General features: G+C 40.8%; 1 protein-coding gene across 2 annotated transcripts in view; it reads left to right on the forward strand.

The window, feature by feature from the left end:
- Nucleotides 1-21,705, forward strand: part of TRAPPC11 (trafficking protein particle complex 11) — a 41,703-nt gene extending 19,998 nt beyond the window's left edge. For both annotated transcript variants that reach the window (XM_036838748.1, XM_036838747.1), the window contains exons 19-30: nt 1,269-1,424; nt 2,943-3,130; nt 3,253-3,401; nt 3,584-3,705; nt 4,226-4,345; nt 7,090-7,155; nt 7,261-7,417; nt 8,207-8,318; nt 11,689-11,780; nt 14,251-14,384; nt 16,054-16,221; nt 20,720-21,705. In XM_036838748.1, coding sequence (XP_036694643.1) covers nt 1,269-1,424; nt 2,943-3,130; nt 3,253-3,401; nt 3,584-3,705; nt 4,226-4,345; nt 7,090-7,155; nt 7,261-7,417; nt 8,207-8,318; nt 11,689-11,780; nt 14,251-14,384; nt 16,054-16,221; nt 20,720-20,764 — 1,509 coding nt within the window. In that variant the 3' untranslated portion in view covers nt 20,765-21,705. The remainder of the gene's footprint in view (nt 1-1,268; nt 1,425-2,942; nt 3,131-3,252; nt 3,402-3,583; nt 3,706-4,225; nt 4,346-7,089; nt 7,156-7,260; nt 7,418-8,206; nt 8,319-11,688; nt 11,781-14,250; nt 14,385-16,053; nt 16,222-20,719) is intronic.
- Nucleotides 21,706-27,282: the final 5,577 nt, after the last annotated feature.

Consider the following 27,282-nt stretch of genomic DNA (forward strand, 5'->3'; position numbering starts at 1 on the left):
TATAAAGCAATTTGTTTTTAAAGTTGTATTCTGAATATATGTTACTTGAAATTCAAGATGCAAATCACAAGGAAAAAAGTAGCGGGTACGAGGCTTCATAAGCCTGGAATAGAAATGAAAATTAGGACTTCCCTGGTGGCGCAGTGGTTGAGAATCTGCCTGCCAATGCAGGGGACACGGGTTCGAGCCCTGGTCTGGGAAGATCCCATATGCCGCGGAGCGACTAGGCCCGTGAGCCACAATTGCTGAGCCTGCGTGTCTGGAGCCTGTGCTCCGCAACAAGAGAGGCCGCGATAGTGAGAGGCGCGCGCACCGCGATGAAGAGTGGCCCCCGCTCGTCGCAACTAGAGAAAGCCCTCGCACAGAAACGAAGACCCAACACAGCCATAAATAAATAAATAAATAAATAATTTTAAAAAAAAAAAGAAATGAAAATTAGAAGGAAGGTATAAAACTTAGCTGTATTAGAATCTTCTGTGAAGATAATTCACCTGCTGGGATAGAAGATGGCTCCTGGAAAGTTCTCAGTATTTATTGAAAGGATGAGAATGGTGATCCCTTAGATATGTATATGAAAGATGTCTCTGTTTATTCATCTGTAAGGAGTGTGCTTTTCTGGGAAGGTAGCTAGACACTCAGTTCTGGACATGCTGAACTTGAAGTGATAGTGGAATTATCCCTGAGACAATTGTGGATATAAGCTTTTAGTTAAGGAATAGGTCAGAATTAGAAGTTTTTATGTGGGAGATATTAGCACAGAGGTGCAGAATATGTAGACATGGAAAGACTTTGCAGTGAAATAAACATAAAGAGAAAAGCAGAACCAAAAGCCAAGGACTGAAACTTTTGGAACCTCTGATTGAGTGGAACAAGAGGGAAAAAAGACCTTTGAGGGAAAAAACAGGAGATATTATAGTGTCACAGAAGCCAGGTAAAAAGGAAGCTCTTTAAGAAAAGATGATAGACAGTAGCATCCGATGCAAAACAAAGAATAAATCTTTCTTTCTGTCTCCAGGAAAGGGATGGCTAAATAAATGTTTTCAGAGGTCAGCTTCTGTGTGAACCGTCTTTATCTTGTGGCAACAATGAGTGGTTAACTGCTACCATCTGGCATAAAAATACTTTTTCTTTTATTAATAACAAATTCATAATGCTTCAGTTTCAGTGCAGTTAACCTTAACAAGCTCCAAGTAATTCGGTGTTTAGTGTTAGCAAAACATATGACATTTGAGTTCATAAACCGTGACCTTTGCTCACCTCTTTTTCAGGAATACAACCAGTTCTGTGTAATCGAAGATGCATCCAAAGCAAGCGACGTTTTAGAAAATTTGACTCAGGGAAAGATGTGCTTAGTTCCTGGTAAAACAAGGAAGTTTTTATTTAAATTTGTGGCAAAAACTGAAGATGTGGGAAAGAAAATTGAGGTTAGTTATGAAATGTGTTTAAAAAATATTTTAAATGATAAAAGTAATAATATGTATGTCAGAAAAAATTACAATAAAAATAACACAGAAGTTTATTAAGTAAAAAATGAAAATCTTCCACTTGGACTTCCCAAGGGAAACCATTCATTATGGTTTTTTGGTAGGTTTCCCCTCAGTGAGAATATGTTATACATAATATTCAGTAGTTGGCTTTTTTCACTTGATAGTGATATATTAGACATCATTTCCTGTTAGTACATGAGACCAACCTCATTTTTAATGGCTGCCTAATCAGCTAAGGAATTTTAAACTGTGTGTGTGTGTATATATATATATATATATATATATGTATTCTATAATGTAGTAATTATATTTTGTAAAATATGACATAATTCACACTAAAGAGCTATATCATTTTGACGTTTAAACATTGCTGATTGCATATTTTTAAAGAAAAAATGAAGATATATACTTCAAAGGATTCATTTAATGTAGATAATTAAAATGCCTTTCAGAAACATGTGATGAAAGTCATATTTTTATTGAGCATAAACTCTGGAGCCAAGCTGCGTGGGTTTCAACGCCAGCTCTCTGGCTTACCTGCTTGTGGCCCTGGGCAGTTACTTGACCTCATTGTGTCTCCGTTTCTTCATCTATAAAGTGGGGATAGTAACATTACCTACTTCGCAATGTTTCATGAGAATTAAATCAGTTAGTTAATGTAAATTTCCTGGAATAGTGATTAGGACGAGGTGAGCTCTCATGAAGTGCTGCTTTCATGGCTGGAATGGGAATGGTCGGCGAATGTGAACTTGAGACGGTTTCTAAGACAAAAACTTAAGACTGTACCCCCTATATTCTCATAATAAGTTCTGTGAATCTGTTGATTTTATTATTAACCAATATCCAGAGTTTTTGCTTATTCATTAAAAAAAAAACTCTGCATGATTTTGGCTAAATCCCTCATGACATGTTTTAATTTTTTACGAGGTACCTAAGGAAGCCTACCAGATGTAAATCATAATTAATAATACTATTTTGAGTATATTTGTTAATGGATTTAGTGGAAAGGACATATATTCAATTAATAAAGAATTTCATTGCTAATACCATTGATGTCGTCAGGAAGAATATGTGTGGCACTAGGAGTTAGCTTGTGAGTATGTTAATGGTTAGCAGAACATTCATTTATTTCACTCAGCAGCCACTGCTTCAGTGTCTGCGCCTTCAGGCACCATGCCAGGCACTGAGATAGCAGCACCGCACCGTCGTGTCTGAGCTGGGGAGTCAGGTTATTATCCTTGTTTAAAGGTGAAGAGGTTGAAACCCCACACACGGCTAGTCCGTGTCACAGCTGAGAAGGGTCCGGGATCGGACTCCCACAGCAGGTGTTCTGACCTCTGTCACGTCGTGGGTCCGAGGAACGCCATAGCCCAGCAGCCCACCCTGTAATTTGTTGGGGGGGGATGGTGACGAACTGGTATGAGATGGCGTTTGTAACGGACCTCCTCCTTCTAGATCACATCCCTGGATCTGGTTCTGGGCAACGAGGCAGGAAGATGCGTGGTCTTGAATTGGCAGGGAGGAGGAGGAGACGCCGCTTCCACCCAGGAAGCCTTACAGGCCTCCCGTTCTTTCAAAAGAAGGCCCAGGCTCCCCGACAGCGAGGCTCACTGGGACAGCATAGTGATCCAGGCGAGCACCATGTGAGTCGGCCTGGTGGGCGGATGGTGGAAGGTCACCTCACTTCTTTTGAATACTTTGAATACTTTGAATACTTTGTTTCTTTTAAAAAAATCAGTGACTTAGCTAACATTTTTTCCCAAAGGATCATTTCCAGAGTTCCAAACATTTCTGTCCATCTGCGACATGACCCTCCTGCCCTGACTAACGAAATGTACTGTTTGGTTGTGACTGTGCAATCCCACGAGAAGACCCCCATCAGAGACGTGAAGCTCACTGCTGGTTTAAAACCCGGTAAACTTGCCTTTTTAACATTTGAGCCGTGCTGATCCAACATAAAATAAACGTCAATGACATCAACTGCAGGAAGTTTGTTCAAAAAATGGTTATGACCTAGTGCTCTCTATGCAGTATTGATTGTCAAGATAACGTTTGAATTTCCTGTATTTTTAAAACGCCAACATTCATACTTTTAGGACAGGATGCCAATTTAACTCAGAAAACTCACGTGACTCTTCATGGAACAGAACTGTGTGATGAGTCCTACCCGGCTCTACTCACGGACATTCCTGTCGGAGACCTGCATCCCGGGGAGCAGGTGAACTTGGCCACCTGTGACTGGAGAGGAAATCGGTTTGGTTGTAGTGTTAAATATGTAGTGAGTTTTAGTTTTAGAGCATTTTAACAGCATATCCCGAGACTAAAAAAGTGGTTTAACTAATGCACATTTTATACACATTGCACATATTTAATGTGTAAAATGTCTTCAGTTTTTATACAAGGGATTTTAGAACAAATGATGCTAATATGGAGAATTCATTGCCTGATAAAATAACTAAATAACACGAAATTTGTAGCTTAGTTAAATAACCTTTTGGTCAACTTTTATTTCCAAACCAAACACAAAGAATTCTTGGGAAGTTGAGAATGGTAATGAAAAAAAGATGGAGTAGTAATGATCCCACTCATGCTGCGACAGGAACAGCTATAAAACGTGTTCAAGAATTTAGCCAGTTGGTACAGTAAACTCTAAAAGGTGGGAGCATTATCCTAGAATATATATTAGGAGGCAATCTCTGTAATATTAATTAAACTAAAATGCTTTTATTTTGTTGCAGCTGGAAAAAATGTTATATGTTCGCTGTGGAACAGTGGGCTCAAGAATGTTTCTTGTGTATGTTTCTTACCTGATCAATACAACTATTGAAGGAAAAGAAATTGTTTGCAAGTGTCACAAGGTATTTATTTCATAGCTACTTCGAGAAATACCATATTTGGAGTGTTTCCTATTTTGTATTATCTTAGTTAACCTGTAAAATAAGCAGCATAGGTGCTTATAGCCCATTACAAGTTTTAATGAAACATCTGTTGATTTTTTTTTACCATTTATGTTTATTATAAATGATGTGATATGGTATTCATCGCTCAAACATTAGAAAATTGGCCTATATGGTTTTTTGTACAGAGAACCAAAAGGTTTGAGATCTCATGCAAAAAAGTCTTGAGACTCTAAACCTATCTGCTTCTTTATAAAATCACACATTAGATAAAATCTGTAAGTTGGCTAATATGAAGAAGATCTTGTGGGAGGGAGGTCTCCCTTTGTGGAATAGTTCTTCTATTAGTAAAAAAGATTCTTATGAACATCATTTTTTGGTGAGTGCACATTGATGAGGAAGAAATAAGAAAGCTCCAGGTCCAACAGCTCAGAGGCAACTGCTATTAACTCCTTGATGTGTTTCTTATCGGTCTTTTTTGTTTCAAGAGATTGCAGGGGGACGTGTTTTTATATAGACTTACCCACATTGTATATAATGCTTGTATCCCCTTTTATTAATGGAAAATAATGATATTTGGTATCTTCTTAGTCCTGGCAGCCTTTTCTTAGGAACGGGGTCCTCAGTCCAGCAGAGCAGAAGACCTAGGAATTTGGGGGTTTGTAGTTTGGTCACTGCACAGGGCTGGGCCGCAGGCTGTTTTATAAGTCACTGGGAAGCAAAACCATCCTTAGAGAGTTCAAGTTCAGGAGGATTTCCCAAGTGGGAGGGAGGAAGGCATATGATATACTGCCAAAAATTTCACCAGCCTGATGTAATTAAAAAACCCTGCTGGTGAAGTAGGAGATAAGGGTGCCAGTCTCAGCACTGCCTCCTAAATCCTGAACTCAGGTCAGCCAAGTAACTCCTTTTGACCTCCGTCTCCTCATCTATAAAATAAGAATGTTAAAGTTCTGTGCAGATTTAAAGTCCTAAGCCTTGGATGTTGTTTCTGCTTCTGATAATGAAGTTGATGGTAGACTTGGAATGTACTTTGAAATAATTGTTTGCTACCTCGTAACTATCCTGAACTCGAGCGAAACAAGTGTGCTGCTACATCTTTAAGCAGTGTTCTCAAGACATGAGATCATCGAGGTACATGAGATCATCGAGGTACATGAGATCATCGAGGTACATGCCACTTTTTTAGAGAAGAATGTTTTTATTCTTCTATCAGCCAGTCCATTACCAAGATGTGCTTGTAAGGGACGCTAATTCTGAGGAATAGAAATAGATATTACCCAAAAAAAGAATTAATTGGTCAAATATGTTTGGAAAATACTGGGTTAAAGGGTGTTAAACAGATATTTTTACTTCAGGACTTAGCACAGCATTTAAATTTGCTAGTGTGTATTGTGAAGCTTCGCAAAAGGCTCTAATGATTATTTTTCAAAATTATTTTACCCGGGAGGGGGAAGGGTAATCTGGGACAAAGTAAGAGAGTGGCATGGACTTATATATACTACCAAATGTAAAATAGATAGCTAGTGGGAAGCAGCCGCATAGCACAGGGAGATCAGCTCAGTGCTTTGTGACCACCTAGAGGGGTGGGATAGCTTGATAATAATTGAGAGAGGAAATAATTTGAAGCATATAATAATAAAAAGGATGTTGGCATTTCACTGAGTGTTTTGTGTGCATTATCTCATTTAATTATCATAACAACCTTGTGAGGACTAATGAACTGAGACTTAGAGAGACCATATACCCTTCCCAAGGTCACATCACTGTGTCCAAGGTCTCCATGGCTAGTAAGTATGTATCCAGCCAGGAATAAAATCCAGATCTATTTGGCCTTACAGCCTGAGTTTTAACCCAACATGGTCTTTTTTAAAAGTTTCTCACCAACAGTGTGGGTTGTTTTTATAAAAGATGTAGTAAGCCCACTGTTTGTTTTTTGTTGTTTTTTTTTTAACATCTTTATTGGAGTATAATTGCTTACAGTGGTGTGTTAGTTTCTGCTTTATAAGCCCACTGATTTTTGTACAGCCGTGTACAGAGGAGATGGAGCAGGATGGTTGAGAGTCCAGGCTCCGGGGTCAGATTTGGTTCAGTTTCTGCCTTTGTCACCTGCCAGCTGTGTGACCACTTCATCTTAAAATGGCAGTGATACTGGTGTCTGTTTCCTTGAGTTACTATGAGCATTTCATAATATGTGTGCAGTGATTATAATGCTATGTCATATTACATCATCATTATTATTATTATTATTATTATTATCATTATCATTGTTTTAGTTGTCTTGAGTCAAGGTGAGGTAAAGGACTTAGACAAAAAGAAGACCCAGATTCTAGGCTTTGCACCACTAGCTTTGTGGCTTAAGGCCAATCACTTAATCTTCCTTAACTTCTGGTTCTTCTTCTGTAAAATGGTGACAATGCCTGCCCTGCCCACTGTTGCTAGATCCTGAGATAAATAATGCATGAGAAAGCACTTTGCAGTGTGAACTGTTACAAAACCATAGATAATTAGAACTATTAGTCTGCTCTCTACATAGATTCTTACAAATACTACCTAAGGGAAATACCCTAGCTTCTTAATTTTTAAATTGGAATTATTTATTGATCAGTAATCGATTGTGTTTTGTATGCCTTCTGTTTTTAAAACTTCATTTGTTGTTAAGATTTAGAAAAGCCATTGATCGTGCCCTTTACATTTCCTTGCAGGATGAAACTGTAACAATAGAAACCGTCTTTCCATTTGACGTTGCAGTTAAATTCGTTTCTACAAAGGTACGTTCGAAGCATACTGGAAATCATTTAGGTTGTAGAAATTAACAGAAAAAAGAAAATGGATTAACTTACTTCCTGACAGACCTTTGTCTCCATCCGTGACAGTTTGAGCACCTGGAAAGGGTTTATGCCGACATCCCCTTCCTGCTGATGACGGACCTGTTGAGTGCCTCCCCCTGGGCCCTCACCATCGTCTCCAGTGAGCTGCAGCTTGCTCCTTCCATGACGCCCGTGGACCAGCTGGAGTCCCAGGTGGACGGCGGTGAGAGCGTGGGTCATCCCCCTTGACTAGCAGAGGACAGGAGTGTGTGTGCGTGTGTAGGCTGGTGGGGTAAGAGTTAGCTCTTTGCTAAGGAAGGGAATTTGAGAATTATACTCACAAGAAGCAGGTACATTTAGAATTAAGTTAGAATTAGCATCATTTACGATTTGCTTGAGTATACCTTATTTAAAAAAAAATCAGATTCTTGATACTATAAGAAAGTGACTGAAAAATGTACTTGAAGATACAGTGTTTTTTCATATTTGGATTTTTTATAGATTGTTTTTTATAATTTTTAATTGATGTTTACTGTTGTTTATAATTTGAAATGGGAAAAGATGTTTACCAAAGAAACTTTGGAAAATACAGAAAAGCAGACGATAAGTTTTCTAAATTATCCAACGAAAAACAGTTTATAGAGGTGATATTACCTTTCTGGTTCAGGGTACTTTGGGCTTTTGTATATTTCTCAAGCTGTTAGAGGGAATAAAAATTAGTTTGAATGTTAACCCAAGCAAAATTTTGCTCAACTAGATTATAAGGGCAAATATTGTGAGGGGAAAAAATCATGATGTATTCTTAAGACCAAATATAAGTGAGTCATTTTATTTGCCCTGTTTATCTGTCTCCTTGAAAAAGTCATTTAACATCTCTGAGCCTTAGTTTGCAAGTCTCTATAAATAATGTATAATTGATAAGGTATTCTTTTTTGTTATATTACTTGGATATAAGGCTCTCTTTTTATAGATGAAATCACTACATGAGGATTATGAAGTCTCTTTCTTATAGTTGTCTTACAGACCACAGAGAGTGCCAGTGAATGCTTTTGCCTTCGTTGCCCATCTGTTGGAAATGTTGAAGGTGGAGTAGCAACCGGGCATTATATTATCTCCTGGAAGAGGTAAAATTGTATCAGCCCTACCTTTTCTTCATTATTTGTGTTATTCTAATACCTTTATTATGTGTCATTTATTTATTTATTTATTTATTTTTAATAAATTTATTTATTTATATTTAGTTTTGGCTGTGTTGGGTCTTCGTTGCTGCACATGGGCTTTCTCTAGTTGCAGTGAGCAGGGGCTACTCTTCGTTGTGGCGCACGGGTTTCTCATTGCGGTGGCTTCTCTTGTTGCAGAGCATGGGCTCTAGGCACGCTGGCTTCAGTAGTTGCGGCACATGGGGTCAGTAGTTGTGACTCGCGGGCTCTAGAGCACAGGCTCAGTAGTTGTGGCGCACGGGCTTAGTTGCTCCGCAGCATGTGGGACCTTCCTGGATCAGGGCTCGAACCTGTGTCCCCTGCATTGGCAGGTGGATTCTTAACCACTGCACCACCAGGGAAGTCCTTGTCATTGTCATTTATAGTTGAGAGCTTCTGTCAGCCTGGAGAACAAACTAGAAGTCACATGCTGTCATTGACCTTTTGTCAAAAACACAAAGATTTAAAAGGATAAACTTTGGTTTTTGTTTGTTACAATTTGTGACCTATTACAGATGCAATTTTAGCCAAATTAATTCTGATGATAGAACCAACCACTAAAAACATTAGGAGAAACTGCCCTTATTTACAGTCAATAGGATTGTTCGCATAGAAAACCCAAGGGGATCAACAAATTATTGGAATTATAAAGAGTCTCAGCAAGGTTGCTGGATATAACATCAACATACAAAAATCAGTTGGATTTCTGTATATCAGTAATAAACCTCTAGGGAAAATATTTTTTAAATAGGTGTCATTTACATAACAACAAAATGGTAAGATACATAGGAATACATCTAGTAGAAGATGTGCATTATCTTTATGGAGAAAATTATAAAAATTTAAATCATTAAAGGAAGACCTAAATAAATGGGAGAGATACAAAATAATCTCTGATAGGGTTTAGATAAGATTTAATATTGTAAATTGTTCTATAGATTCAATGCAGTGTCCTTCAGGATCTCAACAGCTTGTTTTGTTTTGTTTTTGTTTTTGTGGAACTTAACACTCTTGATTCTAAAATTTGTATGGAAAGGCAAAAAGGCAGTAATAGTCAAAATATTCCAGAAGAAGTACAACTAGGCAAGGGTACTTGCTCTTCCAGATTCTAAGACTTATTGTAAGTAGTCATCACTATGGTATTGGCTCGGGGAGATGTAAATAAACCAATGGAACAGAATAGAGAGTCTAGAAATAGTTCAACAGATCCACACATGGAAATTACATTTCACAGAGGTAGCATTATAGATCAGTAGGGGAAGGAGGAACTGCTTTATAATTGGTGGTAAACAGTTTGGTATTGACTTGGGAAAAAATGGGATATCTGCTGTACCACTGTATATAAAAATTCCAGGTTTATTAAAGTTTAATTGTAAAAAGCAAAACTTTATTACTTTTAGTAGAAAAATAAGGGAATCATTTTATGACTTTGGCATAGGAAAGAATTTCTTTAAATAAGACCCTAAAAGTACAAGCCACTAAAATGGATACATTTGATTTCTTAAAATTGTTTCTCAGTTCATTAGAAAACACCATGAAGAAAGTGAAAAGACAAAATACAACCTGGGGGAAGCTATTTGCAACATCTAAAGCTGACAAAGGATTCGAATTCAGATCATAAGAAAAACACAAGTCTCTTAACTGAGAGTTGAGAAAAATACTTGAGTAGGTAGTACAGTGAACAGAAGAAGCTGGATGGCCAGTAAACATAGGGGGAGAGAAGGTCAGCCTTATAAGTTATCTGAGATTCAACTGTACTCCCACTACTTTGGAAAAATAAAAAGGTTAAACAGTGCAGAGTTTGTCAAGAGGAGGAGTATAAATTAGAACAGTTGCTCTGGAAATATATTTGGCAGTACCAGGTAAAGCTGATGGCTCTACCCTGCAGTCCTAGGAAAGATTCAAACATACACGAAGGGGACATGTCTGGGAATGTTCATAGCAGCACTATTTATGATAGTAAAAAGTTAGAAAATAAATGTCCGCCAACAGGAGATTGTATAAATTGTGGCACATTCGTACAATGGAGTGTTATATACCAGTGAAAATGAGGGAACCAGAGCTACACCTATCAACCTATTAATACTAAATGAAACAAAGCAACTGCAGAATATGAACAAATTGCATATATATAGTATTAGAAAACATGTAAAACATTTGTTTCTTAGGGCTCTACATATAATTTGGAAAAGCATAAAGAAATACATAGGAATGATAGAAGCCAAATTCAGGCGAGTAGTTACTTCTAGAGTGGAGGTTGGGGGGATGCAAGTGGGAAGGGGTACACGGGAAGATTCAGCTATGTTCTTATGTTCTCTTAGGCCAGGAGGTAGATGCATGGTATTTCATGTGTTATTTTCTTGGCATGGCTCAATTATTTTGTAAGTCTTGAAACAGTAATTAAGATACTAAAAATGAGAAAGGAAAAATAGGTAATTTTATTTAAAAAAAACTAACTTGTCTTTCTTCCCCCCCCTCTTGAATTTACCATATTGATGTTTAGTTTAATTCACATGTTTATAGGAATTAAAACAGCATTTTGAAGGCGCTGCTTAATTACTCTGCTGTGTTACTATAAAGACATTTTTTTCTTAATGGTGAGAGGTTGGGTGTTTTTGCCTGTCAGTGGTTTGCACTATTGTAATAGTGTCAGCTGTTCCACCGCTACATACATGCTCTTCCCACGATTGTCCTCAGCAGTCAAATAGATGCCAGCTGCCCCTGTAGTTCCCACCCTGACTGTACTACAGGGAAAAATATCTGACAGTCTCATAATGTAACTCACTTTATCTCAGTAATGTTGGAATGCCACTGTGTCTACTGATAGTAAAATATTTTTAGTCTTCAGTTTCTCCCGTGTGTCCACAGTGCAGTTTCAGCAGGGCATGTCCAGTGGCCTGGTGCTCATCTGGAGATGGTCCTTGGTGTGAGAAGGTGTTTGTGGCATAATGTAAAGCACCGCACTGCTGCCGACATTGAGAACATTTTGCTACCAAAACACTATGTTAAATGGTGTGCTCGTGGTGCAGTTGACTTACATTCTGATGCAACTCCTTACTTCATCACTGGGACCAAACAGCAGCCTTGAGTTATAACATTTGTTAATCGGAAATCCTCAAAACAAAAATGGGATTGGAAAAGCTCTTCACAAAACTCCTTCCATTAATAAACTTTTAGAAAAGGGATAATTTATATTTCCTTCGTAATTAGTTGGTGAATATACGTGTTCCCTGGTTTTGATTTATTAACTTCTCACGTGAAATGTGGATTTAAAAGGTACCTTTTTCTGCTGTAGGACTTCAGCCACGGACAACATCCCTGTCATCAGGACTGTCATCACTCTGCCACACGTGATTGTAGAAAATATCCCTCTCCATGTGAACGCAGGTAACGGCACTCACGTTTTATTTGATCCAAAAAATCCAGTAAGAATATTTATTTTGGCTTCTAAGATTTTTTTAACTTTCTATTATGAAAAATGCCCACCATTTATAAAAGTAGATTGTGACCAGTCTTGTTTTATCTATACCTCTACACACTCCTATCCTCATTATTTTGAAGCAAATCCCAGATATTATATCATCTATAAAGATTTCAGTATGCATCTTTAACATTACTGGCTATTTTTCTAAACATGATCTCAATACCATTATCATAACCTTAAAACTTAGCAATAATTTTGTAATATGATCAAATTCCAGTATTGAAATTTCCCTAGTTGACTCTGAATGTTCTTTAGTGTGTTTTAAGGTCTCTGCATTGCCGTTCATGGATGTCTAGAATTTTGAAACCTATAGGCAGGCAGACTCCCTCTCCCCCATGCCACCGCCACCTCCTCATCACCTCCTCATCGTCTCCTCATCACCTCCTCATCACCTCCTCTACCACCTCCACCTCCTCTACCACCTCCTCATCACCTCCTCTACCACCTCCACCTCCTCTACCACCTCCACCTCCTCATCACCTCCTCATCACCTCCTCATCACCTCCTCATCACCTCCTCTACCACCTCCACCTCCTCTACCACTTCCACCTCCTCTACAACCGCCACCTCCTCATCACCTCCTCATCACCTCCTCATCACCTCCTCTACCACCTCCACCTCCTCTACCACCTCCACCTCCTCTACCACCTCCACCTCCTCTACCACCTCCACCTCCTCTACAACCGCCACCTCCTCATCACCTCCTCATCACCTCCTCTACCACCTCCACCGCCTCTACCACTTCCACCTCCTCTACCACCTCCACCTCCTCTACCACCACCACCTCCTCATCACCTCCTCATCACCTCCTCATCACCTCCTCATCACCTCCTCTACCACCTCCACCTCCTCTACCACCTCCACCTCCTCTACCACTTCCACCTCCTCTACAACCGCCACCTCCTCATCACCTCCTCATCACCTCCTCTACCACCTCCACCTCCTCTACCACCTCCACCTCCTCATCACCTCCTCATCACCTCATCACCTCCTCTACCACCTCCACCTCCTCTACCACCTCCACCTCCTCTACCACCTCCACCTCCTCTACCACCGCCACCTCCTCATCACCTCCTCTACCACCTCCACCTCCTCTACCACCTCCACCTCCTCTACCACCGCCACCTCCTCATCACCTCCTCATCACCTCCTCTACCACCTCCACCTCCTCTACCACCTCCACCTCCTCTACCACCACCTCCTACCTCTACCACCTCCTCTACCACTTCCCATCCAACTCCTCTACCAACCACCACCTCACACCTCCTCATCACCTCCTCTACGACCTCTCACCTCCTCTACCACCTCCACCTCCTCTACCCCACCACCTCCTCTACCACCTCCACCTCCTCTACCACCTCCACCTCCTCTACCACCGCCACCTCCTCATCACCTCCTCATCACCTCATCACCTCCTCTACCACCTCCACCTCCTCTACCACCTCCACCTCCTCTACCACCTCCACCTCCTCTACCACCTCCACCTCCTCTACCACTTCCACCTCCTCTACCACCACCACCTCCTCATCACCTCCTCATCACCTCCTCATCACCTCCTCTACCACCTCCACCTCCTCTACCACCTCCACCTCCTCTACCACCACCACCTCCTCATCACCTCCTCATCACCTCCTCATCACCTCCTCATCACCTCCTCTACCACCTCCACCTCCTCTACCACCTCCACCTCCTCTACCACCGCCACCTCCTCATCACCTCCTCTACCACCTCCACCTCCTCTACCACCGCCACCTCCTCATCACCTCCTCTACCACCTCCACCTCCTCTACCACCTCCACCTCCTCTACCACCTCCACCTCCTCTACCACCTCCACCTCCTCTCTCGCTTCCTTGATGTTCATTTGTTAACGAAACTCAGTGCGTACAGTCTGGATTTGCTGATTGCATTGTATCCGTGTTTTTAAGTGTTTCTCTGTCCCTATAAATTGGTAGTTAGATCTGTTGGCTTGATCAGATTCAGGTTAAAGTTTTTGGCAAGAATATATCACAGTTCCCATCAAGGGGCACATAATGTCTGTCATTCCATCTTGAGCCGTTATTGATACTTAGGGAAATCTTTTGTAGATTTAAAAAATTATTCCTAAAATATAATTCAGCTCTTGGTAGCCAAGACCCCTATCTAAGTCAAATCAATTGTAGAAGGAGACTGATTCTTCTTAGTCTGTTTTATCATCACCCTGTGGCTTTTGTCCAATCAGAGAATTTTCTTATTTAGCAAGAGTGTGGTGCTATCATTAATTTAAATAATCCCATGTCTATAGAATGAGATTTATTTACAAAAAGAACCCATAAATGGTGAGCTTTTTTTTTTTTTTTTAAAAACCAAGAGTTATGTGTCATCTTTCTCTGCAGATCTGCCATCATTCGGGCGTGTCAGAGAGTCGTTACCAGTCAAGTATCACCTCCAGAATAAGACTGACTTAGTTCAAGACGTGGAGATTTCTGTGGAGCCCAGTGATGCCTTCATGTTCTCAGGTCTTAAACAGGTACAGGTCATATCTCTTTGGGTTGTTTATGAAGACACAAAAGTGTGGCCAGGAAGTGGAAAGCTGTACATTTTGTGTTTACAAATGAATTGATAAGGCTGACTGTGGTCCCTGTTGTTTTGATAGCAGTGAATCTTCAGTCACTTTTGAAGGTTAATTACAACTTGCTATAGAACTGGGTTAAATGGGCAACCCTTTTTGCTTTGAGATCACACATATAGGTTCTTTCTCCGTATAAAACAAGAGTTCACAAATTCTTGGACTACAATACAATTCCTGAAAATTTAAAAATATCCCTTTTATTACTAATGAGTTTGTGTGTGTGTGTGTCTCTTAATTTGAGGCCTTGAGGCATGACTACACAGATCGAAGCTTAATTCTCTTCTGAACTATCAGTACAGTTTTTAAGAGATTTTGATCTTGCGTAGAATTTACTTATCTTTGTTTCGTGTAGGCACAATTTTGTATCTATACATAAAAATAAGTGATTCAGATGTTTTGATTCATCTATTCAAATCAGGGGTAGAAAAGTTCATCAGATTTTTGGGTGGGACATACACTCTCAGGCAAAACCATGTTGCAGTGAGAATACTGTCCTCCTCTTCAAAGTGGCAACAGAGGGGAGCTCCCTGATGGCCTAGTGGTTAGGATTCTGGGCTTTCTGCCAGGGCCCGGGCTCAATCCCTGGTCAGGGAACTGAGGTCCCACAAGCTGTGTGGTGCGGCCAAAACAAAAACAAAAACAAAACAAAACAAAGAGTGGCAACAGGGACCCACCTCAGTGGTCAGTAAGTGCTTTTTATTAACAAGGATGTAATTAGAGCACAAACGTGTCACAACACCTAGCAGCACCCACCCTGACTCACCAGCCACGCCGTGGCTGGGCACGCACGTGCTGAGTGCTGCGATTGCTGTTAAATGAAAGTAGAATTACACATGAAGTACACTGTAAATCTGTACAGTAATTTAAATGTATAGTATATACCAAATATAATATTAGCTGTAATATGGTGGTTACACACACACATGTATTATCTCTGATGCAACACGTACCTATATGTACTCATTTGCAAACGAGTAAGCTTTTCTTGATTGTTTTGATCTCTTTAACATATTGACTTAAAAATAATTAGATAATGTAAGATACCAAAAATCTTAACCTGTTGGTGTTCTTTCCTAAAGTACAAACATCTTTTCTTCCCCTGAAGTTACTTACCTTACCTCAAAGGTAGAGTCCCTAACACAAAACACAGGAAACAATGTGTTTGTCTCATGTTGACATAATGTTTACAAAGGTGCTTTTCTGCACGTTCTCCTGTAGCGCCCTGTGCCTGTAAAGCCTGCCTGGTCTAAGACACAGGAAATACTCATCCACCCTGTGGTCCCATTGTTAAGCAGCTACAGGTTGCCTTTTAGATGTTGGTAGAAACTGAGAAATCATGCACATGTTTTTATTATGTTTGTTACCTGCATGATCCTGACCTCATTAATTCAGCTGTATATTTTGGTATCTGTCTGGAAGAAGGGATAGGAGAGGGTGTGAATATTTCACCAGAAAGATTTAGGTGTCCTATCATTTGCTAGTAATCTACGGGTAACATCATGTAGATGTTGCAAGTGTATTTGATATCTATATTTGATCATCTTTCTCTATAACTTTTGTGATTTAGATTCGATTACGTATCCTCCCTGGCACCGAACAGGAAATGTTATATAATTTCTACCCTCTGATGGCCGGGTACCAGCAGCTGCCATCTCTCAACATCAACTTGCTCAGGTTTCCCAACTTCACGAATCAACTGCTCAGGCGTTTTATACCCACCAGTATTTTTGTAAAGGTGAGGCTTAAACATTTTCTGCTTTTTAAATTCACTGTCTTGAAAACAAACAAAAGAAGATGTTTTTTCATGTAAACTTCACTAAGTATTTTGAGACTAACAGGATAGGGCTTTGACTGTTACTATATAAATTTGGAAATATTGCTATGCATTTCTATAAAGTTATTATTTTATAGATTTTTTTTAGATTTCTATTTTATAGATTTTTTTAGATCTAATTTCAAAGATTTTTATTCCCTTGGGTAAAGATTTATCTTTATGGCATCCTTAAACATGGTTTTTCTTTGGTGTTTAGTAAAGTATATTTCTATTTTTGTTTTTCTTTTTTTTATTTCTTTATTTTAATTTTTTGTTTACTTTTTAAAAGTATGTTTTAAAATTGTAGTTAATTTGTAACTATTTTTTAATCAAAATGGATTAACTTTCTGAATACAGTCCCTGAACTTTTCTGATTCTAACTGTGTAATACTACTGGATTTGGGTATTTTCTGAAAATGATCACCAGTCAGAAACTATACTCTGGTTTAATGTTTTGATTTTTTAACAGTGGTACGATTTCCAGGTTCCTGCAGTAAAGGACTCTGTAGGATTGTCGTCACTTTGCCTCGGGTTAAGCCACTCTTGATGCCTAAATTAAGGCTGTGTCTCCAGATAGTTCTGGTTTCCCTTGGTAACCAGAGATACATGAACATATATGAATCCTGTGTGTTCTCTTTTTTATTGTTGTTGTGGTGGTGGTTTTTTTTAATAATTGACAGAGGATCACACTGTTTTGTTTTTTTTTTTTAATTTATTTATTTATTTTTGGCTGCATTGGGTCTTTGCCGCTGTGCGTGGGCTTTCTCTAGTTGTGGCCAGCGGGGGCTACTCTTCATTGCAGTGCGTGGGCTTCTCATCGCGGTGGCTTCTCTTGTTGTGGAGCATGGGCTCTAGGCGTGTGGGCTTCAGTAGTTGTGGCATGCAGGCTCAGTAGTTGTGGCTCGCAGGCTCTAGAGTGCAGGCTCAGTAGTTGTGGTACATGGGCTTAGTTGCTCTGCGCATGTGGGATCTTCCCGGACCAGGGCTCAAACCCGTGTCCCCCTGCATTGGCAGGTGGGTTCTTAACCACAGTGCCACCAGGGAAGTCCCTTGTGTGTTCTCTTTTTATTTTAAGTTTATACCCCCTTTTTGGATGACAAGTTACAATTTCCTTTTTTGTATCTGTCAGGCTTTGGGGAAGCCTTGTTTATATAATCTGGGATTTGGTAAATTATAAGTTAGCCTGTGTTCATGTATCCGTCATAATCTTCCCACCTGTTACATTTCCAGACTTACACAGTTTTGTTTTGTTTTGTTTTTTTTGCATCTGCAAAAAAATCATTTTTATTAACCCTCTAAGCTTCTATTCTATACCATACTTTTATTTTTTTTACTTTTATTTTTTTAACATCTTTATTGGAGTATAATTGCTTTACAATGGTGTGTTAGTTTCTGCTTTACAACAAAGTGAGTCAGCTATACATATACATATATCCCCATATCCCCTCCCTCTTGCGTCTCCCTCCCACCCTGCCTATCCCACCCCTCTAGGTGGTCACAAAGCACTGAGCTGAGCTCCCTGTGCTATGCGGCTGCTTCCCACTAGCTATCTATTTTACATTTGGTAGTGTATATATGTCCATGCCACTCTCTCACTTCATCCCAGCTTACCCTTCCCCCTCCCTGTGTCCTCAAGTCCATTCTCTACGTCTGTGTCTTTATTCTTGTCCTGCCCCTAGGTTCTTCAGAACCTTTTTTTTTAGATTGCATATATATGTGTTAGCATACAGTATTTGTTTTTCTCTTTCTGAATTACTTCACTCTGTATGACAGACTCTAGGTCCATCCACCTCACTACAAATAACTCAATTTCGTTTCTGTTTATGGCTGAGTAATATTCCCTTGTGTATATGTGCCACATCTTCTTTATCCATTCATCTGTCGATGGACACTTAGGTTGCTTCTATGTCCTGGCTATTGTAAACAGAGCTGCAATGAACATTGTGGTACATGACTCTTTTTGAATTATGGTTTTCTCTGGGTATATGCCCAGGAGTGGGATTGCTGGGTCGTATGGTAGTTCTATTTTTAGTTTTTTAAGGAACTTCCATACTGTTCTCCATAGTGGCTGTATCAATTTACATTCCCACCAAGAGTGCAAAAGGGTTCCCTTTTATACCATACTTTTAAATTATTGTTTTTTAAATCTCATAATTTTGGATCTCCTGTGTTTAAACAGTGGCCTTTTTGTTCTTTTAAGACTTTATTTTTTTTAGAGCAGTTTCAGGTTCACAGCAAAATTGAGAGGAAGGTACAGAGATTTCCCATATACCACCCGCCTGCACACAACAGTGGCTTTCTTAACATTTCCACCTCGTCACACTCTAAAGCCATTTCCCTTGCTGTTCCTCACTGTCACGTCTGAGGTTACCCTGCAGGGGAAAAGTCATGACTGGGTTGGGGAGCAACGGTGGGATGGGTGGTCTCTGATGTCCTTTTAGCTGTTTGACCCTCCGAAGTTTGTTCTTCCTAAACTCAGAAGTATGGCTTTCATCAGCGTGAAAGTATTTATCGATGTACAGACCTGATCCTATTCTAGCCGAACAAACAGAGCTTGTTTGAGATGTGAGAGTTGATCATGTTGAGGAACCAGCATTTTGTTCCCATCAATTAATCTCTGAAGCGCTCAGAACACCAAAACTAATCCCAGATAAGTGTAGTTCCGTCTTCTGATTTTTTTTTTCACAGTAAACCTCTTCAAGGTGGTGTTTAAGTCCATAAGGAAAGGTTCGAGAAAAATAAACATTCATAAGTTGTAACCTAATCAGCACACCCTTTTCTAACTGCCATGATCTTTTCTCTAAATTTAAGAACCATCTTCTAGTAACTTGACTGCTGCTAAAAACATTGACTGGATTATTCAGAGCCAGCTCCTTTATCATCTTGGAAAACTCAATAATTAAAATTGTTTTACCTGTCACTCTAAGGGCAGTGAATGAGGATTACCCTTTTTCCACTTCATGAACAATCACTGACTAAAATTTTACATCCCGTCATACCTTTATTAAACTTTAGACCTGTGCTATTCCAATATGGTAGCCACGAGCACGTGTGCCTATTGAGATTAAAATTAATTAAAACTTAATTTAAAGTTTAGTTACCAGTTGCACTAGCCACATCTCAAGCGCTCGGAAGGCATGCAGCTAGCAGCACTGACGTGGAGCGTCTCCATCCTCACGGAGAGTTTTGCTGGACGGTGCCGCCCTAGAACAAGCTTGGATCCGTATTTTTCGTCCTTTGCAAAATAGATTTGTTTTCTTATCGCATGATAAGAACACGAATTTATTGTTCTCTGTCCCTGTTTGTAAAGCTGTGTTTGGTAAGGATTTGACCTGGTGGAGCCATTTATTCTGTTTCTAAAGCTAAATGTCCTCCATGAGTCCTAAAAATTACATGAAGTATGAAAGACCAGCAACCTGTTCTTTCGTTCATCCCATTCAGATGCCTAACTCACACACACATGCACATGGGCGTACGTACGTACATAAAGCTGCCCAGCAACAGATCAGAGCCGGAGCGCCCCCTTCACTGCTCCAGGGAACCCACAGGAATCAGCTGCTTGAAACACAGCAGTGGGCTTGTGGTGCTGAGGTTGTAATGCTAATCTAGTTCATGTCCCAAACACCGTCTCTCATGCTTTTCCCACAAAGGTCTGCTAACGTACATCAGTAAAGTAGTCATTTGCAAGAATTTCATTCTTTTAGCTACTCGATGACTCTCTGGGGTGTTGCTGACCTGTCAGAAATTTTCCACCTAAAAACAGTCATGACACCTTTTAATCACTCTTAGCTTTTCTTCTTCTGATGTGATGTTTTGAATTGTTTCAATCAGTGAACTTCGAGAAAGGGAAATTTTGTTTTTATCTGCTGCTTCAATCCTTGTAATCTTTGTTGTTAATACCCTAGAGTTCACTGTGAATCACTTTTTCTCAAACAGGAGATTGGGAAACCTTGAATCCCAAAGAGCTTGCTGTTAGCTCAGGTTTGTGGCCTGCTTAAAGCTCGGGACACAGGCTGAGCAAGGGAGAGAGAGGATAAAGCTTTACCGCTCGAGCAGGAATGGTGGCCAGGTTCCCTTTCACGTGCGGCACCTTGATAGATTGGTGGTAGCTGCTAGAAAACCAGGTTAAGAGGAAAGTAGTGACGAGGTGGACTCCGCGGGCGGGTGTGATCGGCTGGTGGCGTCTGCCACTGGGCACGGAGGGAGTGGGCAGCGTGGAGCCCGCGCGGTCACCGTCCCCAGGCTCACGTGAAGAACGAGGGTGCGGGGAGAGGAGGAAAGCGACACATTTTGTTTGGATACTTGCACACGTCTCTTCTGTTTTCGTGAAACAGTTCCAAGAACTTCAAAATCTCTTCAATTAATAGCGCTACTGTTGTCATTATCATTCTGTAAACCCGTCTTGTTTTCCACTCGGCAGCCCCAGGGCCGACTCATGGACGACGCCTCCATCGCTGCCGCGTGATGTTCAGGACGGGCCTCGGCTGTTCTTACGGAGACGCTGGACAGAACTGTATAAGTTTTTCATGGTGAACTGTAGCTTGATCATGGTACAAGTTAATCTTTGCTGGTTTTTAATGGATGTTATACCAGCTCTTCAGAGGAACTCATGCTTAAAATATTAGGAAAATCTATCCTCTCTTATAGTTTCACTAATAAATATTTGAAATCTGTCAGTGTGATGTGAAAGGATGTCAGTCCTTTGTTACTGTTGAAAGTCATTTTATGGATAGTAACGTCTTTTCAAAGTAAGGGATTTGAACATGCAGTGGCCGAGGAAAGTTAAGCATCTGAAATATGACTGGACAAGGGGAACACGCGCCAGCGTCTGCCCCAGGAAAGTTCTGAATCCCTGGGTGTCTCTTTCAGAGTTGGCTAAACCGGAGGTAAATCCATCGTCGTGAATCTAGTGTGTGCTCAGAATACATACACAGGAAGCGGAAAGCAGTCACGTGACTGATGCAGAAAACTTCCAGAAAGTTTTAAAGCAATTTAAGATGTCTAAAAAATATCTTTGCTTACCATCAAAACATGTCAACTAGGTTCAGCTTGCAGCCAAAACGTGGATCATTTATGAAGCAGGTTTGTATTTTTAAGTATGTTAACAAGATCCTTACCTGTCAGTATCTGAACTGCAAGATTCTGATTCTAAGCATAATTCCCTAAACTAAAAGTTTTTGAGAAAGGTGCAAGGTCTCAATAAGAGCTTTTAGTTATGTTGTGCAATTTGAAAAGAACTATTTAAAACTTTTGGAAATTCATGTAAATAAAAATCATATTGTGAAAATCGTCTTTGTTAAAATATCTTAATTTAAAACTACCCCATTTCCCAGAGATTTTTATTATTTAAAAGTGTAGGAGTTTCAAAAAGGAAAAGAATAATGTAAATAAATATGTTGTCTTTCAGATATGCTTGTATGTATCTTTTATTTATTTTGCGCTTGTTTGATTTCAGCTTCATGGAACAGCTTTTACTCAGAACACAGTTGCAGAGGTATGGTGGAGTGTGTAGGACTGCAAGTAGGTCCGTGTTCTAGAGCCGGCGCTGCCCATCTTCGGGGAGACTGGGGCGGTGGCGGGCCGGGAGGACGTGAATTCCCTGTTATCACAGCTTTACAGGTGGAGGCCACAGGAGTTTGTCAGATTGTCTAGGGCCAAATCCCAGCTCCGGTGACTTTGTTCATGTCGCCCTTTGTTTGTCTCTGTTCTTACCTGTAAGATGTGGACGATGATAATACTATCTCATAGACTCGGTATGAGAATGATAAGAATTAAATACTCAAGAGGAACTGTAAACAAAAATTTCATGAAATAATACTTTCTATATGCTCTTATATTTTATATCCTACTCTGTTTTGTTAAAAATATTCCTGGTTTAACCTGCTGAATTGATTTCATGACTCACTAAGGGGATGTAACCTGATGTCTGAAAAATTCAAAGGTCCGTCTCATGCCGTGCTTATGTAATAAAGGTCTCATGTGTTAACACCGCCATCGTCAAACACAAAGTACTAAGTGCGTGTCAGAACAGGTGGATCACTGGCATCCACTTTAAAGTTGTTAGCCTCGATGTCAGTGTGATTTGTGTGAGTGTAAATACACCACATAAACAGGTCTGTGCTTTCCCTCAATAGCGTAATCCTTTCTCAACCAGGAATTCTCCCACGTCGTTCATTTTACTGTGAATGTATTCTATTCACTTATTTTTAAATTGCAAGTCTTAATTCAGAAATACATGAAATCATGATCTTCCTGGGTCCCAAAAACAAAACTGTCACAGTATTGCAGGAGCTGTTGACTCACTGAGTTTACAAGTGTCCAGCAGGACCTCAGAGTCTTTCCCTTCCTGCCTCTGTGCACCGGCCACAGTCATCTGTCCCTCATGAGAGGACCCGGTCTTCTGTCTTAGTACCGTGTTGCCATTTGATGCTCAGTATTACTCCTTACCAGTATTATGCACCACTCAGGGGTATAAATTTTTAAATAAAGCATTTAAGATTTGGAATTTGGAGGAGCTATGTATTAAAGTTCGACTCCTGATTCTTTTTTTTTTTTTCTTTTTTAATTAATTTATTTATTTTTGGCTGTGTTGGGTCTTCGTAGCTGCATGCGGGCTTTCTCTAGTTGCGGCGAGCGGGGGCTACTCTTCATTGTGGTGTGCAGGCTTCTCATTGCAGTGGCTTCTCTTGTTGCAGAGCACGAGCTCTAGGCATGCGGGCTTCAGTAGTTGTGGCACACGGGCTCAGTAGTTGTGGCTCACGAGCTCTAGAGTGCAGGCTCAGTAGTTGTGGCGCACGGGCTTAGTTGCTCCGCGGCATGTGGAATCTTCCCGGACCAGGGCCGGAACCCGTGTCCCCTGCATTGGCAGGCGGACTCTCAACCACTGCGCCACCAGGGAAGCCCTGACTCCTGATTCTTGAAGGTAAGAGCTGGTGGATAATCAGTGTTGCGTGTTACCAAGAGGATGAGGATGGTATTGTCTTTGGCATAAAAATAATTTCCAATTTGCTTAATTTTATATATCTATGATCCTAAAAGTGCAACTTCAACTCAGTTTTCCTCAGAAAGTCTTAGATTCTTTATCCTTGAATTCTTCTTTTTATTAAGAGGCTTTCCAGAGCATGGCTCTTACATTGAATTTTTAAAAATGTCTTCACATTACTTGAAAAAAAAAGATTCTTTACGTTCATTTTCATTCAGTCATTTCTTTCATGGCCCATTAATAACTCCACCCAGAATATTAAAAGCCTCTCTCTTGATACTGTTCTTAACAATAGGTGTTAAGAAATCTGAGCTGTAGGGCTTCCCTGGTGGCACAGTGGTTAAGAATCTACCTGGCAGTCGGAACCTTTGGTGTGGGACCAAGCTTTGCTCCTTTCCAGTTGCCAGGGCCGTGGGAGGGACGTCATGGCCCGTTACCCCTGCTCCCTCCTTTGTGCCGGCACAAACGCCATGCCACGGCCTTGGCACCGGGGCTGCAAGGGATTGGGTTTGGTGTCCTAATGGGGCCCATGGCTTCAGGACAGGAGTCCCCACCCTCAGAAGAGGGAGTGAGACAGGTGGGCTATAAAATGTCAGCAGAGGCAGTAACGCGCGGTGGTTAACGCTGATCGTCCAGACCCCAGACTTTCTGGTTTTTCATCTTGCCTCTTACTCGCTCCGTGAACGCGGACTGTTTATTTAACCTTCCCCCTGTAAAGCAAGGATGCAGATATCCACAGCACTGTGTTAGTTATCTATTGCTGAAGAGCAATGCTACTACACGCACAGTGGCTTGAAACAACACATATTTATTGTCTGCAGTTTCCCTGGGTCAGGAATCCAGGCACAGCTCAGCCAGGTCCTCAGCAAGACTGAAGTCAAAGGGTCTGGCTGGGCTAAGGTCTCATCTGAGACTTGACTGGGGGAGGATCCACTCCCAAGCTCACCGAAGGTGTTAGCAAAATGTGTGACCTTGTGGTCGTAGGACCAAGGGACTCATTTTCTTGTTGGCTGGTGACCAAAGGCCACTTGCTTTCTCAAAACCAGCCAGGGGGGGAGAGGCTCCAGCAAGCCAGGCACTATAATCACACACATGTTATCATGTTCCCTCTGCTGTATTCTAGTGAGTAAAAGCAAGTCCCAGGTCCCACCCACCACTCACTCAAAGGTATGGGTGGGGTGATTACACAAAGGTATGAACACAGAAGATGGGGATCCTGGGGTCACCTTTAGAGTCTGTCCACCACAGTGCCTCATAGGGTTATCGTGAGGAGGCAGTGAGTCAATACACATCAGGCTCTTAGAAGAGGACCCTTTCTCAGGAAGCACAGTGAGTTGGTTGTGGTGGAGGTGGTGTTGTTACCATCATCAGAAGAAGATGCCTCTGACTTATACTTGCTCTTGGAAAGTCTGAACAGTCTTCAGGGAATCTGGGACGACAGGATTCAGTTTAAACAAACACCTGCAATAGTTAATAAGTGAAATAATTCCAATAACCACTCATTTAATTTCATTTTCTTAGTTGGAGATTGCATGGCGAGTGGGAAATACGCAAGGTTTGGAGTTTGAAAAGCAGTGAATTCATAGGCAGCTTTCTCTGGACTACACAAATGTTGGCTGTCATCTTCACTTCTTAAACTAGATTTTACAAATTATTGTTTTTTTTGTAATTACGAGGTTTAAATATTAAAGTATGTAAGGTAGTATAATTGCCATTGTTTTGTTTTATTTATTTTATTGAGGAGGTATAATTGACATACAACATTATATTAGTTTTCAGGTGTACAACATAATGATACAATATTTGTATGTATTGCAAAATGATCACCACAATAAATCTAGTTAACATCCATCACTAAAAAAAAAAAAAGAAAAAAAAAGAATCCACCTGCCAATGCAGGGGACACGGGTTCGAGCCCTGGTCCGGGAAGATCCCACATGCCGTGGAGGAACTTAGCCGTGCGCCACAACTACTGACCCTGCTCTCTAGAGCTTGTGAGCCACAACTACTGAAGCCCGTGTGCCTAGAGCCCGTGCTCCACAGCAAGAGAAGCCACCGCAATAAGAAGCCCACGCACGACAACAAAGAGTAGACCCCGTTCACAACTAGAGAAAGCCCGCACGTAGCAACAAAGACCCAACGCAACCAAAAAAAAAAAAAAAAAAAAAAATTCTGAGCTGTGATTTCCACATTGGCATTGCAGTGAAAGAGGGGGTGCTTTCAAGGACAAAACAAGTGGAAAAGTTATGCTTATCTTGTAATGGGGAGGGTCTATGTAGTCCCAGCACACACCTTTCCTCTTGATCTAAAACCCCAGAAAAGTCACTAAAAGTGTCTCAACTCCTAGTGTAAAAAAATACTTGAGATGGGTTGTGTTATTTAATGGTTGAGTGAATAAATAGTAATGACTATAATTGTCAAGAAGCAGTTAGGTGCAGCATTAGTGATTAGAGATTGTTGAATGAACACATGATACCGAATAGAAATGTGCATTTTCTCTTGCTTGTGGATTTGTTCTGAAACATTTCTACCAAGGGCTCCTCAGGCCATCCTGTGGTGAGCCCCATCACCATCTTCCTTTTATTTTAGCCAACGATGCCGTTCTCAGACACAGCTACTAAAGAACTGCATACAATTCACCAAATGAGTATGAAATCCCATGTTTTCATGCTTGAGAAAAGAAATTTGTAGTTTAAGTATATTCAGGTTCTCTTCAAAGGTCAAATTTATGAGAAACTTTCCCTTCCACTCAATTTACTTGTGCCTGAGAACAAAAGAGAAAGTGATCACCGGGCCTTTTGTGTCTGCTTTCTGAAGCGTGTTTTACCAGAGGGGAACATGTAACCAAAGTCAACCCTGCCAGGCACACCTGCATTTCAGGGGACATATACCATGCAAGTGACAGGTCGAGCCATGTTTTAAATTCTATTTTCTCCCCAGTCGTTGAGAGAATGCAAAACTCACAGCCATCTTGAAGTAGTTTTTCATTTATAGAATACACCCTTACCCAGAATGTATCAGCCTGCCTGGCATATGAGAACTGGCAAATAATATCTTTATTAGGTTGATCAGGATTTCTAAAGCATGTATATTTCGCAAATGATAATTACTGATATTATTGAGGGCTACAGTGTGCCGGGCAACTTTGTTCTTACTAAAAGCCCACCATGGTGTAGGTACTGTTATTATCCCCGTTTTAAAGATGTGGAAACTGAGGCACAGAGGAGTTAAGTAACTTGCCCAGTGCTCTGGTTATCACTGCAAAACAAATCATCCCAGTACTTGATTGATGGCTTAACAATTATTTTTTATGGTTTCAGTGGGTCAGGAATTCAGGAAGGGCTTGGCCGGGTAGTTCTGGTTTGCCGTCACTCAGGCGGTTGCTCATCTGACAGTAGCTGGAGTTAGGATAGTGGGGATTGTGAGAACGAGGGAGCTGAAGCAGCACGGGGCTAGCCAGGCATCTCTCCATTTAGTCTCAGGACCTTCCCATGTGGTCTTTGGGCTTCCTCACAGCATGGCGGTCTCAGGGTAGTTGGATGCTTACATGGCAGCACAGAGCTCCAGTGTGGGTGGTCTAGCCCGCAAGGTGGAAGACGCATTGCCTTCTATGACCCGGCCTTGTATATCACATAACATCACTTCAACTATGGTCACAGGCCCATTCACATTTAAGAGGAGGGAATATAAACCCTCCCTCCTGACGGGGAAATGGCCACATCCTAGAAGAACGGGGGGCGGACAGGAGAGATCATTGCAGCCATCTTTGGAAAATACAGTCTGTCCTACCCAATGACACGGCAACTGGTGGAAGAGCTGGGATTCAATTCAAGGCACTCTGCCTGCAGAGCCCACGTGCTTAACCACTATGCTACACAGCCACCACTCTAATGCTGCCGGTGTTTGCTCCTAAATAAATGAGTTTGGGCTAAATATGTATTTGATGACTGAGGCATTATGCATTCTGTGAATTAAGACCTGTTCTTGGGACTTCCCTGGTG

This window comes from Balaenoptera musculus, chromosome 21, assembly GCF_009873245.2.
Source record: "Balaenoptera musculus isolate JJ_BM4_2016_0621 chromosome 21, mBalMus1.pri.v3, whole genome shotgun sequence".
Taxonomy (NCBI): Eukaryota; Metazoa; Chordata; class Mammalia; order Artiodactyla; family Balaenopteridae; genus Balaenoptera; species Balaenoptera musculus.